General features: G+C 46.5%; 4 protein-coding genes across 8 annotated transcripts; 1 reads left to right on the forward strand and 3 right to left on the reverse strand.

Annotated features, from left to right (window-relative positions):
- Positions 1-256: 256 nt before the first annotated feature.
- LOC141044519 (ribulose bisphosphate carboxylase small subunit, chloroplastic-like) lies at positions 257-1405 on the reverse strand. The gene is made up of 2 exons (XM_073528980.2): positions 1023-1405; positions 257-805 (listed from the first exon to the last, which is right to left on the reverse strand). Exons 1-2 carry the CDS (start codon positions 1341-1343, stop codon positions 578-580), a joined length of 549 nt encoding a protein of 182 aa, XP_073385081.2. The 5' UTR covers positions 1344-1405; the 3' UTR covers positions 257-577.
- An 895-nt stretch (positions 1406-2300) lies between these two features.
- LOC112272763 (ribulose bisphosphate carboxylase small subunit, chloroplastic) lies at positions 2301-3234 on the reverse strand. The gene is made up of 2 exons (XM_024500846.3): positions 2856-3234; positions 2301-2638 (listed from the first exon to the last, which is right to left on the reverse strand). Exons 1-2 carry the CDS (start codon positions 3174-3176, stop codon positions 2411-2413), a joined length of 549 nt encoding a protein of 182 aa, XP_024356614.2. The 5' UTR covers positions 3177-3234; the 3' UTR covers positions 2301-2410.
- A 394-nt stretch (positions 3235-3628) lies between these two features.
- Positions 3629-7802, forward strand: LOC112272761 (cilia- and flagella-associated protein 52). Of its 4 annotated transcripts, none has more exons than XM_090244740.1 (13): positions 3629-3768; positions 3990-4361; positions 4541-4720; positions 4827-4926; positions 5016-5206; positions 5270-5365; positions 5464-6105; positions 6298-6375; positions 6599-6682; positions 6810-6878; positions 6974-7075; positions 7202-7402; positions 7550-7802. In XM_090244740.1, the coding sequence occupies exons 2-13, from the start codon at positions 4230-4232 to the stop codon at positions 7688-7690; spliced, it is 2016 nt and encodes a 671-aa protein (XP_090100866.1). In that variant the 5' UTR covers positions 3629-3768; positions 3990-4229; the 3' UTR covers positions 7691-7802. The 4 variants fall into 4 exon arrangements, 3 of the variants coding, with proteins under 3 accessions (XP_090100866.1, XP_024356612.1, XP_024356608.1); XM_024500844.3 differs by having other exon boundaries at positions 3709-3848; positions 5306-5365; XR_016498603.1 differs by lacking the exon at positions 3629-3768 and having other exon boundaries at positions 3889-4361; positions 6553-6682.
- A 180-nt stretch (positions 7803-7982) lies between these two features.
- On the reverse strand, positions 7983-10698 carry LOC112272762 (uncharacterized). 2 transcript variants are annotated; one of them, XR_002966790.3, is made up of 3 exons: positions 10119-10618; positions 8717-9754; positions 7983-8565 (listed from the first exon to the last, which is right to left on the reverse strand). XR_002966790.3 is itself a non-coding variant. In XM_024500845.3 (2 exons), the coding sequence occupies exons 1-2, from the start codon at positions 10311-10313 to the stop codon at positions 8828-8830; spliced, it is 1122 nt and encodes a 373-aa protein (XP_024356613.1). In that variant the 5' UTR covers positions 10314-10698; the 3' UTR covers positions 7983-8827. The 2 variants fall into 2 exon arrangements, 1 of the variants encoding a protein (XP_024356613.1); XM_024500845.3 differs by having other exon boundaries at positions 7983-9754; positions 10119-10698.
- Between the last annotated feature and the right edge of the window lie 1740 nt (positions 10699-12438).

Consider the following 12438-nt stretch of genomic DNA (forward strand, 5'->3'; position numbering starts at 1 on the left):
GTTTATGATAGAATTCATAATATAAGTATCTTACATATTTTTTTATTGCATAAGATTCAAAAGTTTTTAAATAAAACGTCATGGGTAGTTATTCTGCGTGGAGATGGACGTCCGTATTGCGGAACAGGTATGCACTATCAACCACCATGAGTAATGAGAAAGCGCAATTCCACTGGTTAACTGCAATGGTTTCAGATACTGAGGGATCTCAATATCTCAGGCGTCCGAGGGAATTGTCGATCAGGACATGGGCATGTAAAGTTAACACTCAGCTCAGAACTGAATTGATGGTTGAGAACTCGCTTAGGCCTCTAGTGCAGTGCAAAATAAAGATCAACGTCGACACGGTCTCCTTATTCGACGTAGACAGCAAAGCACACTCACTTATCTCTCTACTAACCTAGCGGTATATAGATTGAACTTCGCTGACCAAAGAAAGAGACCATTCCTCATAACACAGTTTTGATGCATTATCAGATGATTTGCGTCACAATCGCGCTACCCAACCGTTTCTTATTAATTGTGGCAGTACACATATCCTACAACGAGCACTCCAACGGAATTGTCGGCAAATCGTTTAGTTGGGCCTGGCGACCAAGAAACCGCAGATCTGGACCTGCTTCACATTGTCAAAGCCCAACACGCGCACGAAGCAGCCAGGGAAGGTTTTCTTGCATTCCTCGATCTCCCTCAACACCTGGGCGGAGTCCTGGCAACCGAACATGGGCAGCTTCCACATGGTCCAGTAGCGACCGTCATAGTACCCAGGGGATGAGTTGTTGGTACGAGACACACCGTTGGCGTTCTGTTTATGAGCCACGCCAGCCATTACGATCAGTAGGCTTTAAGAAAATGATAAACCCTCAACTCACACATTCAGCCAATGAAAAGCTCCGCTCTACTAGATGGTACACTACAATTGCAACAGTCAACAGGGATAGAGTAAATTGCAGCAATCAGCTGTAAAGGCAGCCGACAACCGTACAGAATCAGTACAGCAAAAACCAGGGTGTGAGGCTTACCACATCGAACTCGAGGCAGGGGATGAGATTCTGCTGGATCATGTACTCCACCTGCTTGGCGATGGCGTCATCGGACAATGGGGGCAAGTACGAGAAGGTCTCGAACTTGGTCATGCCGATGGGGTTCCACACCTGCATGCACTGCACGCGGCTGCCATTCTGGACTGAGCTCAAGGTCTGAGCCTTGCTGGAGAACAAGGTAGCGCTCTTGAGGCCAGAGAAAGCCTTCACGGAGGAGGCCTCGGAGGTCATCACTGCGGATGAAGCCGCAGCGAAGGCAGCAGGGGCCACAACAGTGGATGCAGCTACGATGGAGGCCATTGCACACAGTCTTAGAGCAAATGATGTGATGATGGCACACCACGGTAGAACGAATGCTGCAGGGTATGATACACGACAGAGCTGCAGAGAAACGCTCTTATGTAGAAACTGAGCCCAAGAGTGATAGTCACATTTCCACCACGAAGTCGATGTCGAACACTGTCCACACAATGGCTTAATCTTCTCAGGCATCAAATTGGTCATCCATTGTCATCGAGTTTGGACAGACAAGGGGAGGTATGAGCGAAGCACACTATTATCCAACTGTTGAGTAATCTTCGTGTGCAAGCCTTGAGCTCTGTCGGCACCACCGAAAGTAGTTCGAGGTACAATCGATTCGTAAACCTAGTAATTACTGTTCAAGGTACTGCCGAAATGCTACCTCGTTCAGCGATGATGTGTGTTGGTTGCAGTTGCAGAGGCTGCTATTTTTTCTTCTGCAATCCGCTTTGAAGAGTGCAACATATTTGGATGTGTCTCACATAGCAGATCTGTCATGTATTATTAATCTAGTGTGGGAAGGGGGAGATGTAAAAAAACAGAGTTCACTTACAACATTGTCGGACGGAGATTGTGATGAATAATACCAGAAAGAGGGTAGTATTTTTTCTGAAGAGGAATTTTCGCATGATAGTAGTTGCTTGTCAATGATAATGTTGTGACAAGTTCTTTCTGAACGGGTGTTATTTTGCCTTGTGAAGTATATTGCGCTCTGCGATATATCGAATCAGGGGTTGGTAGAAAATGGGGTTTGACAGGGGTACTGTGTCACAGTAAATGGGGCAGTATGTAATGTTTTCTTTTCATGGAATACAATCAATCGGTCAATGAGCAAGTATTTTGAATTTGTCAGAGCAGCATTGAAGGTTGGGAAAGGCTTTAATCGTGATGGTCATGTGTCGAGAGAGTTCTAAAGCGATTACCATTGACGTTGTGCAAGTCATAAGACACATATCATACCCAAAGGATCCTTCAATATTTAATGATAAATGGTGACCGCAAGTAGTGTACACATAATTCTTCACTTATCAACTACGCTGCAAAAGTTCGTGTACTCAACGAATTATTTAGTTGGGCCTGGCGACCAAGAAACCGCAGATCTGGACCTGCTTCACATTGTCAAAGCCCAACACGCGCACGAAGCAGCCAGGGAAGGTTTTCTTGCACTCCTCGATCTCCCTCAACACCTGGGCGGAGTCCTGGCAACCGAACATGGGCAGCTTCCACATGGTCCAGTAGCGACCGTCATAGTACCCAGGGGATGAGTTGTTGGTACGAGACACACCGTTGGCGTTCTGTTTATGAGCCACGCCAGCCATTACGATCAGTAGGCTTTAAGAAAATGATAAACCCTCAACTCACACATTCAGCCAATGAAAAGCTCCGCTCTACTAGATGGTACACTACAATTGCAACAGTCAACAGGGATAGAGTAAATTGCAGCAATCAGCTGTAAAGGCAGCCGACAACCGTACAGAATCAGTACAGCAAAAACCAGGGTGTGAGGCTTACCACATCGAACTCGAGGCAGGGGATGAGATTCTGCTGGATCATGTACTCCACCTGCTTGGCGATGGCGTCATCGGACAATGGGGGCAAGTACGAGAAGGTCTCGAACTTGGTCATGCCGATGGGGTTCCACACCTGCATGCACTGCACGCGGCTGCCATTCTGGACTGAGCTCAAGGTCTGAGCCTTGCTGGAGAACAAGGTAGCGCTCTTGAGGCCAGAGAAAGCCTTCACGGAGGAGGCCTCGGAGGTCGACACTGCGGATGAGGCCGCAGCGAAGGCAGCAGGGGCCACAACAGTGGATGCAGCTACGATGGAGGCCATTGCACTCGACAAGAAGGGCAATACAGCAAAAAAGCTCAGGGATTGTTCGAGTAAGGTAGACTGATGGTCGTTATCTGTATCGGAGGAGATGGAGTTATGTAGGCACTGATCCCAAATCCAGAACCGCATACTGGACGCTGAATAACGTCCACAAACTTGAGAGCGTTATCTTTTCAGAATTTGATTGGTCCAAAGAAACTAGACTGTGGATGTACGGTTAGAGAAAGGTCATTAAAGTACGCAATCTCGATTTCTCATGAGACTGGAAGATGAATAGATCCCTACATCCGAGACCCTTGTTATTTCTCGTCTGCTGTAACTCAGAATGTGAACCTCGGCATGGCGGGATCCAGCATGTGCACGGATCATAGGAATTCCGCATCCGAATGCACTCCGTACCCATATACTTGACGAAGAGTTGCTACTGGAAATCGCACTCTCTCACGCTGCACCAGGCGGGCCAGCCTGGCGCCACTGGAGTCACCGGAATGTCGAGATAATTCCCAAGAACCCAGTAATTGAGACTCTGTTTCCGATTTACTTTCACAAGTGCCGGAAATTGTAACCATCGTCCGAGTTCCCTTTCCTACAAGTGCGGAAGAAATTGCGAAGTCCTTTAGACCCAGCTTGTGTTTCTGGAAACTGAAATTGATTTGCGCAATTCAATTTGAAGTACGAAGATAACGTCAAGTATTTGATGGCCCGGAAAAGCCTTGTTTAGATAATTGTTGCAACGTATTCCGGTTAATTATGCTTATCAAGGATTGTTAAACGGGCCAGGTTTCATTGACGTAGTTTCTCGTGGCTTCACAGGCATCTTAAGAGGTGGAATGCTGGTAAATTGCTGCCGGGGTTGTGTTGCGAAAGCAGTTGCAAATTCATGTTAATCCATGGTGCAAGTTGAGTGATGGGCTGCTCGATATCAGGCTCATATGCAGAGAATTGCAATTTTCTGTAAGTGAATTGTATGCTTGCGGAATCTGGTTGACGGCACGTCGATGCGTGTAAAAGAACACGGCAACAGAACTCTAATTCTAGTCTGAAAGAACAAAGATGTCCGTTCGACCACTCCCACTTCAAGCATGTCTTGGATTCGGCGGAACAGTGGCCAATGGACTCATCCTGCACCCCGACAAGAAGACGCTAATCTACCCTCTCGGCACCACCATAGTGTTGCGTGATAGAGTATGACCTCCGACTGCCATTTTTCACCGTCCTCTTGATCGCAATAATCGTTTGCTTCTCTGACATTGAAACAGTTTCATCATCATCACGGTCGCAACCCTAAAATGTATTGCAGATAATGCTCAGCTTTGCAATAACCTAAGTGGCGGGCGGCTTTTTGGTGATGTGAACTGCTGCAGGGGGACCTAACAAAGCAAGAATTCCTGCAAGGACACAATAACCAGGTCTCATGTGTGACGGTGTCGAGAAGCGGCAGATACATGGCCAGTGGCCAAATCTCCCCCATGGGATTCTCTGCACCCATCATCATTTGGGATTACGCATCCCGCAAGCTGGTACACAAGCTGATCCTCCACAAGGTATTCCATCCACCTTTTACTTCATGACCTTTGCGGAAGGAAAGAAAACTATAGTGGAATAAATTGCAGCGAGTAATTTACAGCTTCAATGGTGGCTGACTCTCAGGTGAAAATTCAAGGGCTTGACTTCTCCTTTGACGACGAATTGCTCACTTCATGGGGGGGCACTGACGATTGCAAATTGGTCATCTGGAGAACAAAAACAGGTCAGGTTCTGTTTCTAAAGTCACACGACAACATATACTTGTGTGCACTGAAGAAAATTTCAAATCCTTCTTCGATACGTTTTCTGCAGGTGAAGCCATCTGCGGAAGTCCAACCCCTGTCGATTACGCAATCGCTGCCAAATGGGCCAATCTTACTCGCAACACTCTCATCACAACAGCAGACATGAAAATCAACGTGTGGGAAGTGGACGCAGAAAACCGCAAGCTCTACCCCAGTATCTGTGACACCGGAAAACGCAAACGCGTCAATCAATGTGTGGTATGACAGGCTGGATCACTGGAAAACCCCTGCATTACAGAGCAAATCTTACGTATCATTCAGAGTATCGTAAGCCAATTTTTTCATGCTTGCTTGCAGGTAATCGACGACAAGGATGAGTACATGTATGTGGGTACCCGAAGTGGAGATATCATGCAGGTGGGGCAATTTTAATCATAAACCACGAAACGCTTTGAAACTGCGTGCACGCAGTGTGCTGAAGCTTGAACAATCAATGGTGTTGGGTTGGAGTGCAGGTGAGTCTGGGTCCAAAGATGTACAGAGCGGGAGGGCCGTTGCCGATGATAGAATTAGGAGTGCTGTGTTTGCAGTTCACTCCCTTCAAAGATTTGGTATGTGGTGGAGGAGATGGCACTGTAAACCTGGTTCGGCTCCCGAGTTTCAAGAACGTGAAGAAGCTCAAGCTCCAAGGCGGAGTGACGTCCTTGACGGTCGCTGGGCAGGGCGATAGGGGCTCCTTTGAGTTATACGCAGGCACTGCCATGGCGCAAATATATCTGGTCAAGTACGACGGGGCTACGAACGCAATGACGGCGATGCTGATTCAACGCTGTCATTTCAACAAGATCAATGACATTGCCTTCCCAATGAAGTACAGCGACCTGTTCTGCACAGCTTCCACGAATGACATCAGGATGTGGAACCTAAAAGAGATGAAAGAGATACTTCGCATTGAGGTTCCGAATTCGGAGTGCGAGGCCAAGGACTCCCTCAACCAAGAGTGTCACTGTTGTGCATTCATGCCGGATGGAAAGACGATCATCAGCGGATGGAGTGATGGAAGGATTCGAGCATTTGCGCCCCAAACAGGAAAGTTGCAATACACTATCGTCAATGCGCATCAGAAAATGGGAGGTTACGTGGGTGCAGTTGACACGGTACTAATCTATCACGCAAGAAGAATATCCACTCATCTTCTTCGAATAGTCGCCAATTACAGTATATTCTTCGCTGCAATTCTAATTGGCGTGCTTCTCTTCTTCACATGGAATCGACTTCAACAACTAGACCGATAATATTCGCTAATTTGAAATGGCAAACTGTAACTGGGCGCGCTGGTTCTGCAACAGAAATGCTTTCAAGGGGTGTATGCAATTGCAACGACTTCAGATAGTTTGCGCATCGTCAGCGGCGGAGTTGAGGGAAATGTAAGCTTCTGCAAAATAAACCAGTACCATGAAAATCGCTGCCCCTAAAGATAGACGTGAAATTCAAGTTTTACATAGAATCCGGGACGTACCATGAGTTAGGAGAATTCTAAAGATTTCTGTACTAGCATCGGAGAAATCAGGAGGAAAATTTGAGATACCTTTTGGCATGTCCAGACCTTAAGTATAGAGCAAGCCTCAATCAGGTCTTGTACTGGGCCAGGTTCGAGTGTGGAGAATCGGCAGCCAAAGCCACTCCATGCTAGCTTCAATGAAAGCCCACACTCAAGCTTGCACTTACATTGCGGTGAGCATCTTAGGGCCTTGGTTTCCTAGAAAATTTATAATACCCAAGTGAAATCCTCATGCAGTCAACCTTGCAAGGTTGGAGCAGACTTCAGTTGCTAATTCATGAGGTCGGGAACTGTGGACAGGTAAAAAAAGACAACAGCGAGTGTGTAAGCTGCAGCAATGATGGCTCCTGCATGGTTTGGGATCTCACAGTAAGTGAACATCGCTGAACTTTAGATTTATTCTGGACTGCCGGACACTTGGTTCCCATACCCTCAAAGAACTGAGACCAGTTGTTTTGATGCAGAAATATACAAGAAACAACAGCATTGAAGCAAATAATTTCTTCAAGTCTGTGAATTATCATCCAGACGAAAGCCAGCTTCTCACTTGTGGTACAGACCGCAAGGTAATGTCACGTCCCTGTTCATGTCGTGCAAGAAAATCATGTACAAACTTGATTTGGAAGATTTTTGATCTTCGCTGTGAAAGCTGCAAAGGAATCCATGTGACGAAAATCTGGTTGGACATTCAGATCACATTTTGGGATGCGTACGATTGTCAGCCGATTCGAGTGATAGACGGCTCCCTATCAGCAGACATGCTCAGCCTGGACATCTCCCCAGACGGGGAAGGGTTTGTGAGTGGAGGCGGGGACAGAGAGGTGAAGCTGTGGAATTATGACGAAGGACATTGCTATTTTGTTGGACTTGGGCACAGCTCTAAAATCTCCAGGGTACATATCCTCCCTCACCATCTCCAATGCACATGCTGCCTGGTAACACCACGCCAGAAAACGTTGCATTGATGTCAGTATTTAACTGATGGAATCTATTCTGACCTTGTTCGTGACTTATGTGTGTGTGTGATACATCTGTGGCAGATAAAAATCAGCCCAAATATGCAGAAAGTTGTGTCAGTGGGAGAGGATGGTGCCATTCTAATATGGGACTACAAAAAACCGATCTCGGATTCCCCTCCCGACAAGAATGTCAACTTTAAGAGTCCTAATTCCCCTGAGTGACATGAAGAGACTGTAACATTGTAACACAGGGGATGCTCGATCGCTCCGCTGTGTAACTCTGTATCGTGCTCCAACCACTATTTCACAAACGAGCGAGATGTATTCAAATCCATTTGCTGCGATTCAGACCACATATTGGTCGAACGAGAATCCTGGGCTCGCCTCGAAAGTTTCAAGCATTGCAACAGACTTTACCAACTTAGACCCATATCTACAAACAATCATGCGAGCATTTGTAGGGACAGCTAGGTGTGAAAGCAAGCATGAATCGACTACAGGAACACGGTGCGCGTGTTAATAACTTGAACCCTTGCATTTCCTTGAGTACGCCGATGCCAAGTTTGCACCACCGCTTCAAACTGTACATGTGAAGTAGGGTCTACAGGCGCAAAACACCTCTACGACCAACCTGTTGTGAAAACAAGTGAAAAAAGACTGCCAAAAGTATGAAGCATCCTGAGCTACAAAATACGCTAGGGCTTCAACTCAACAATCTGGTGCTGCAATAAAACATCTAGTAACATTCGAAAGCCTCTTGCCTCGCGAGAAAAAAACCGGTGAGAGTGGGAAACTCGAAGACGACCACCGTGGCAGGAAAAACCTGTGAACAGGTGCACAGAAACCGTCTTTGAGGTGAAAAAAAACCGCCTCACAAATCGATCGCGTTGATTAACGCATCGATGTTACGCCCGCGGAGGTGGAAAGTAGGCCAGGAAGATACACTAGGAGTGTTATCGTCATCTTTGTTTGTCTTCTTCTTCTTCTTCTTGGGAAGCTCGAGGTCAGCAGGAAAGAGGTCTCGAGTCCAATGGGATGAACACTCGCGCTGAGGTGCAACAGACGCGCTTCCTCCTCCACGCAAAAGCTTAAGCAACCTTAAGATTCCACTCTTAGATTTTCTAGGGAACTTAGGACAAAACAAAAATCATATTCTTGATCTTCGAAAATTCGAGGGGGAGGCTAAATCAATCTTTGACATCTGAAAGGAACGAAAAAACAAAAACAAAAACAAAACCGTTCACTCACATCTTAGATGTCAGGCACCAAAAAATGCCGTTGAATCGATGTGTGAACAGTTTCGGAAAGGTCGAACCTTCTTTGCTCGTTGCAAGAATCCTCGACAAATTCCAGGAAAGATCAATTCAACATGTGATACAAGTCACGTTTAAACCTCTTCGGCACAGATTGGGACGTGGGAGCTGAAGCAATCCTGACATCGGGGACTAGGAATGCGTCCTGAAGATACGAGCCTTGCTTAATATGGCTGATCCTCTGCAATTGCCTTGCAACACGGTTAGACTTGGGCGATGCAGACAGCGTTGGAGGCGGAGGAGGAAATTGAGGCACTTCGTGCATAGAGAACATCTGTGCTTCAAACAAGCTCAGATCGGCAGTCCAATCGTAATCTCCTTCCACTGCGGTCTCACCTTCCATCATCTTCGATGTGGAAAAGTCGGTCGGGTTGAACTGCTCATTGCAATCCGCAAAGTTGAGAAGCTCGTCGACGCGCCATCCAGGTACAGCGTCCGTTAAAAATTCAGAGATGCTGCTCTTGCGCATGGATCCGGAGCTTGAAACGCCCATGGAGGGGAGAGAGACTAGCGGCGGAGTTTGTGAAGCTGAAAACTGCTGGGTCGGCTTCGTCGCCTCTGCGACAGCTTGAGCATTTACTTTTCCTGAGTATGCAGCTTGGACCATTTCTAGAGTGAAAGTTTGCACTGGAGATGGGCTGCACACGCTCCCAGAAGGCTTTGCGTTGGATGTCTGTTTACTGAGGATGCGTGGCCCCGGAAGAGTAGACGTGGAGCTCGAAAGATTGGACGAGCGACTGCTATGTGAAGACTGCGACATCGAGGATGCAGCAGGGCTCGCCACCGGAAGGTAAACCTCTGGAGCGATGGGCTTCACGGGGACTCCCTTAACGTCCTCTAGATGCACCCTGGTTCCGGGCACCAAGTAGCGCCTGTGGTTGCAAGAGAGGGTGTTGGCCGTGTGAATAGACACGTCACAATCTCGGCATAGCAACGCGCGGTCCTCCAAGCAGAAAAAAAATCCTCGCTTCTCCTGCAAAATTTCGGATTCCACTTCACACAGTAAGATAGCTGAGCATCCCTCGGATCACTCGGAAATATCCGCCCTGAGTTTCGTGTCAACAAATTTAACCCTAATGAGTGAGATTCTTCACTTCAGAACCGAGATTCACCGCAGATTCATCTCATTTCAAACTCTGGTAATATAATCTGGAAACATGTCACGATGTGATCCCTAGCCCAATGCAAAGATGCAACAAATTTCATATGTTTTCACAAAGGTTGCTTTTCCTTCACTAGCTGTTCAGAAGTTCGAATAAATGAAAATAGCTTCTATGATCCAGTACGGCTCAGAACAAGTGAGCCCAAGCTTTCAGTTAATAGAAACCAGGACCCACCTGGCAAATGTCGCACTTAGCTGGCTCCGGCACCGAGTGAAGGGCAACTCGACCATGCTTGTTTGCAGTCTGCGTTCTAGCATCGCACTTAGTGCACAGCGCGGCTTCTTCCGCGCAGCACAGAACCGACGCAGGATTCCTCTGGCACACCCCACACTGTATCTTCATCTTTACTTTCTGCTGATCCGCTGTCATCGATTTCCGCAACTGCCACACCTCTACACTGAAGCGAAAAAAAAGAAAACCAACCAACCTGAACCGCCGCTCCTGCTCACTACGAAGCGAGAAAAAAAAAATATATATATGGCAAATGTTCAAAAACAAACAGCAGAGATACAACTATCGATGATAGACTGTGCCTCTGCCTCTTGCACCAGGATTCCTCTGCGTCGAAGTTCAAATCTGTCTGTCAATCTGTCGAAACAAAAGTAAAGTACAGAGAGGGAAAGAAGAGAGGCGAGAAGACTGGCGGTCCATTCGGAGCTACAAGCATGTTTTACAAAGGCTTCAACTCTGTGAGGAGCAGGCAAGTAGTGTTCACCGTGGAGGGACTGGAGAGAGCTGGCGAGACAGTGGGACAGGAGAAAAGTGCAGGAGTGGGGTGATGTGAAGGTGGATTTGTACTGAAAAGGCGAAAAGCGCGTAACTTTTGGAATGAAGAACCCGAGCGATCAGCAGAAGAGCAGATGGCCACGGCGTCGTATTCGGAGCGGGTCTGGCATGAGCTGATGATGAGGGCAACCAGATTGGGGATTGCCGACCAAGCTTCTTCGAGCCCTCACCACTGCGCATGGTAAAATCCACATCTACAGCGGCGTCGCCAATCGACGCCGTCGGGTAATCTCCACCCCAAGCCTCTACACCTGCTGCTCAACCTGACCACATTCAGGCACTCACTGCCACCGGGACTGCTACCATTCAGCTGCTTCTGCCCCCTTGGTAGTTGTTGGGTACCCCCGTCCCTCCCACAGTTATCATGTGACCACGATCCGGCCATCTTTCCCATCTTTTTAAGGAAACTAAACTCTGCTACATTTCCAGCATAGAAGCTTCTTTAAAAAAACTGTTGGTTCCGGCACCTGCTTTGTCTTTTACCTATTTCCGCCTCGTCTCTTACACTACTCTTCATTGTGAAACCTCTTTATTTGTCGGGTGATTTTGTGTAAACAATTGCGAGCAAACCAGGTGGTGGTGTTGTTGGTGGCGAACAATGAGTGCATTACAGCACAAATTCTGTAGTTTTCACAGCGTGCGTTGGAATTCCTCATTGGGTTCAGGTTCGTCTTGTTCTACTCATCAGCCGTCGCCATGTGCGGCTCTGTAGATGAGAAGACCGCAGCTCCTCCTCACAGATGACACTCCCACACATGTCAGGATTCAAGGTCATACATTCATTCAATTACTCGTGTGTTCACAATTGCCTCATATTCTACTAAAAGGCCAGGCTTGCCATGCTGTACCTCGTACTGTACAAATGTGAAGAAAAAAAAGAAAAAAGAAACAAAAAAAGTGCGCATGAACTTGTCCATTTCTAGTACCCTATAAAACACTAATAATAAAACAGTGAAAGGTTTTTTTTGGAATAAATGCATATTAATAAGTAATTAAAGTAGTTGCATGCATGCTTGCAGGCAGTAATTACTTCTACCAACAGAATTCTGATCGAGAACCTTTGCCCAACCTGATATTTGCAATTATTATTAATCTTTTTTTTAATCCAATAATTTTCTCCACGTTTTTCAACGCTATGGACAAACATAGAGTTCCCAGAGTGGAGATGGATGAATAGTATTAGGTTGAACGTATGACCAGGGAAGGCAGATCTTCAATAAGCCAAGATTGAAGAGGGCCAGAGCTGCTAATCTCGGGGTCCAAAGACCTAACCCAAGTGGCTGTTTCTGGTTGAACCCAATACTCTGAAAGACTGGGGCTATATGGAAGAAAAAAATAATGGAAACATGTGGCTCAGTTTGGAGTTTTATCCCTCTGGCAAAGAGCTGAGCATGTGATGAGAATCTTGTAAATCATGTCTGAGCCATTCAAGGTCTGGAATCTTACCCTGCCTCCATGAAGGCAATTATTACTTTTTACTTCCCTCAAAGAATAAAATATTATTCTTAATCTCTTCACATGAGCCATAACATAATTGTGCCATTTGTTGCAATCATAAAGCAACAAGTGTGAAAGACAAAAATGATAAAACAAGGCTAAACAACATGAAAAAGAAAACACTTTTTGAATGTTTGCATGAACACATGCCACTGGTTATACTCTTGAACTTTTTATCTTCTCATTATGTTTCACAGAAATTCCAGTGTGT

This window comes from Physcomitrium patens, chromosome 19, assembly GCF_059467195.1.
Source record: "Physcomitrium patens ecotype Gransden chromosome 19, ASM5946719v1, whole genome shotgun sequence".
NCBI classification, from domain to species: Eukaryota; Viridiplantae; Streptophyta; class Bryopsida; order Funariales; family Funariaceae; genus Physcomitrium; species Physcomitrium patens.

What these genes read in the sequence shown, in the direction of transcription:
- LOC141044519 (XM_073528980.2), bottom strand. Translation starts at nt 1,343, where the DNA reads ATGGCCTCCATCGTAGCTGCATCCACTGTTGTGGCCCCTGCTGCCTTC. An exon ending in CCTGCCTCGAGTTCGATGTG is followed by an intron (nt 806 to 1,022) that starts GTAAGCCTCACA and finishes GCTCATAAACAG; the next exon opens with AACGCCAACGGTGTGTCTCG.
- LOC112272763 (XM_024500846.3), bottom strand. Translation starts at nt 3,176, where the DNA reads ATGGCCTCCATCGTAGCTGCATCCACTGTTGTGGCCCCTGCTGCCTTC. An exon ending in CCTGCCTCGAGTTCGATGTG is followed by an intron (nt 2,639 to 2,855) that starts GTAAGCCTCACA and finishes GCTCATAAACAG; the next exon opens with AACGCCAACGGTGTGTCTCG.
- LOC112272761 (XM_090244740.1), top strand. Translation starts at nt 4,230, where the DNA reads ATGTCCGTTCGACCACTCCCACTTCAAGCATGTCTTGGATTCGGCGGA. An exon ending in CCATAGTGTTGCGTGATAGA is followed by an intron (nt 4,362 to 4,540) that starts GTATGACCTCCG and finishes GAACTGCTGCAG; the next exon opens with GGGGACCTAACAAAGCAAGA. An exon ending in GCGGCGGAGTTGAGGGAAAT is followed by an intron (nt 6,376 to 6,598) that starts GTAAGCTTCTGC and finishes GTACTGGGCCAG; the next exon opens with GTTCGAGTGTGGAGAATCGG.
- LOC112272762 (XM_024500845.3), bottom strand. Translation starts at nt 10,313, where the DNA reads ATGACAGCGGATCAGCAGAAAGTAAAGATGAAGATACAGTGTGGGGTG. An exon ending in CTAAGTGCGACATTTGCCAG is followed by an intron (nt 9,755 to 10,118) that starts GTGGGTCCTGGT and finishes GAAATTTTGCAG; the next exon opens with GAGAAGCGAGGATTTTTTTT.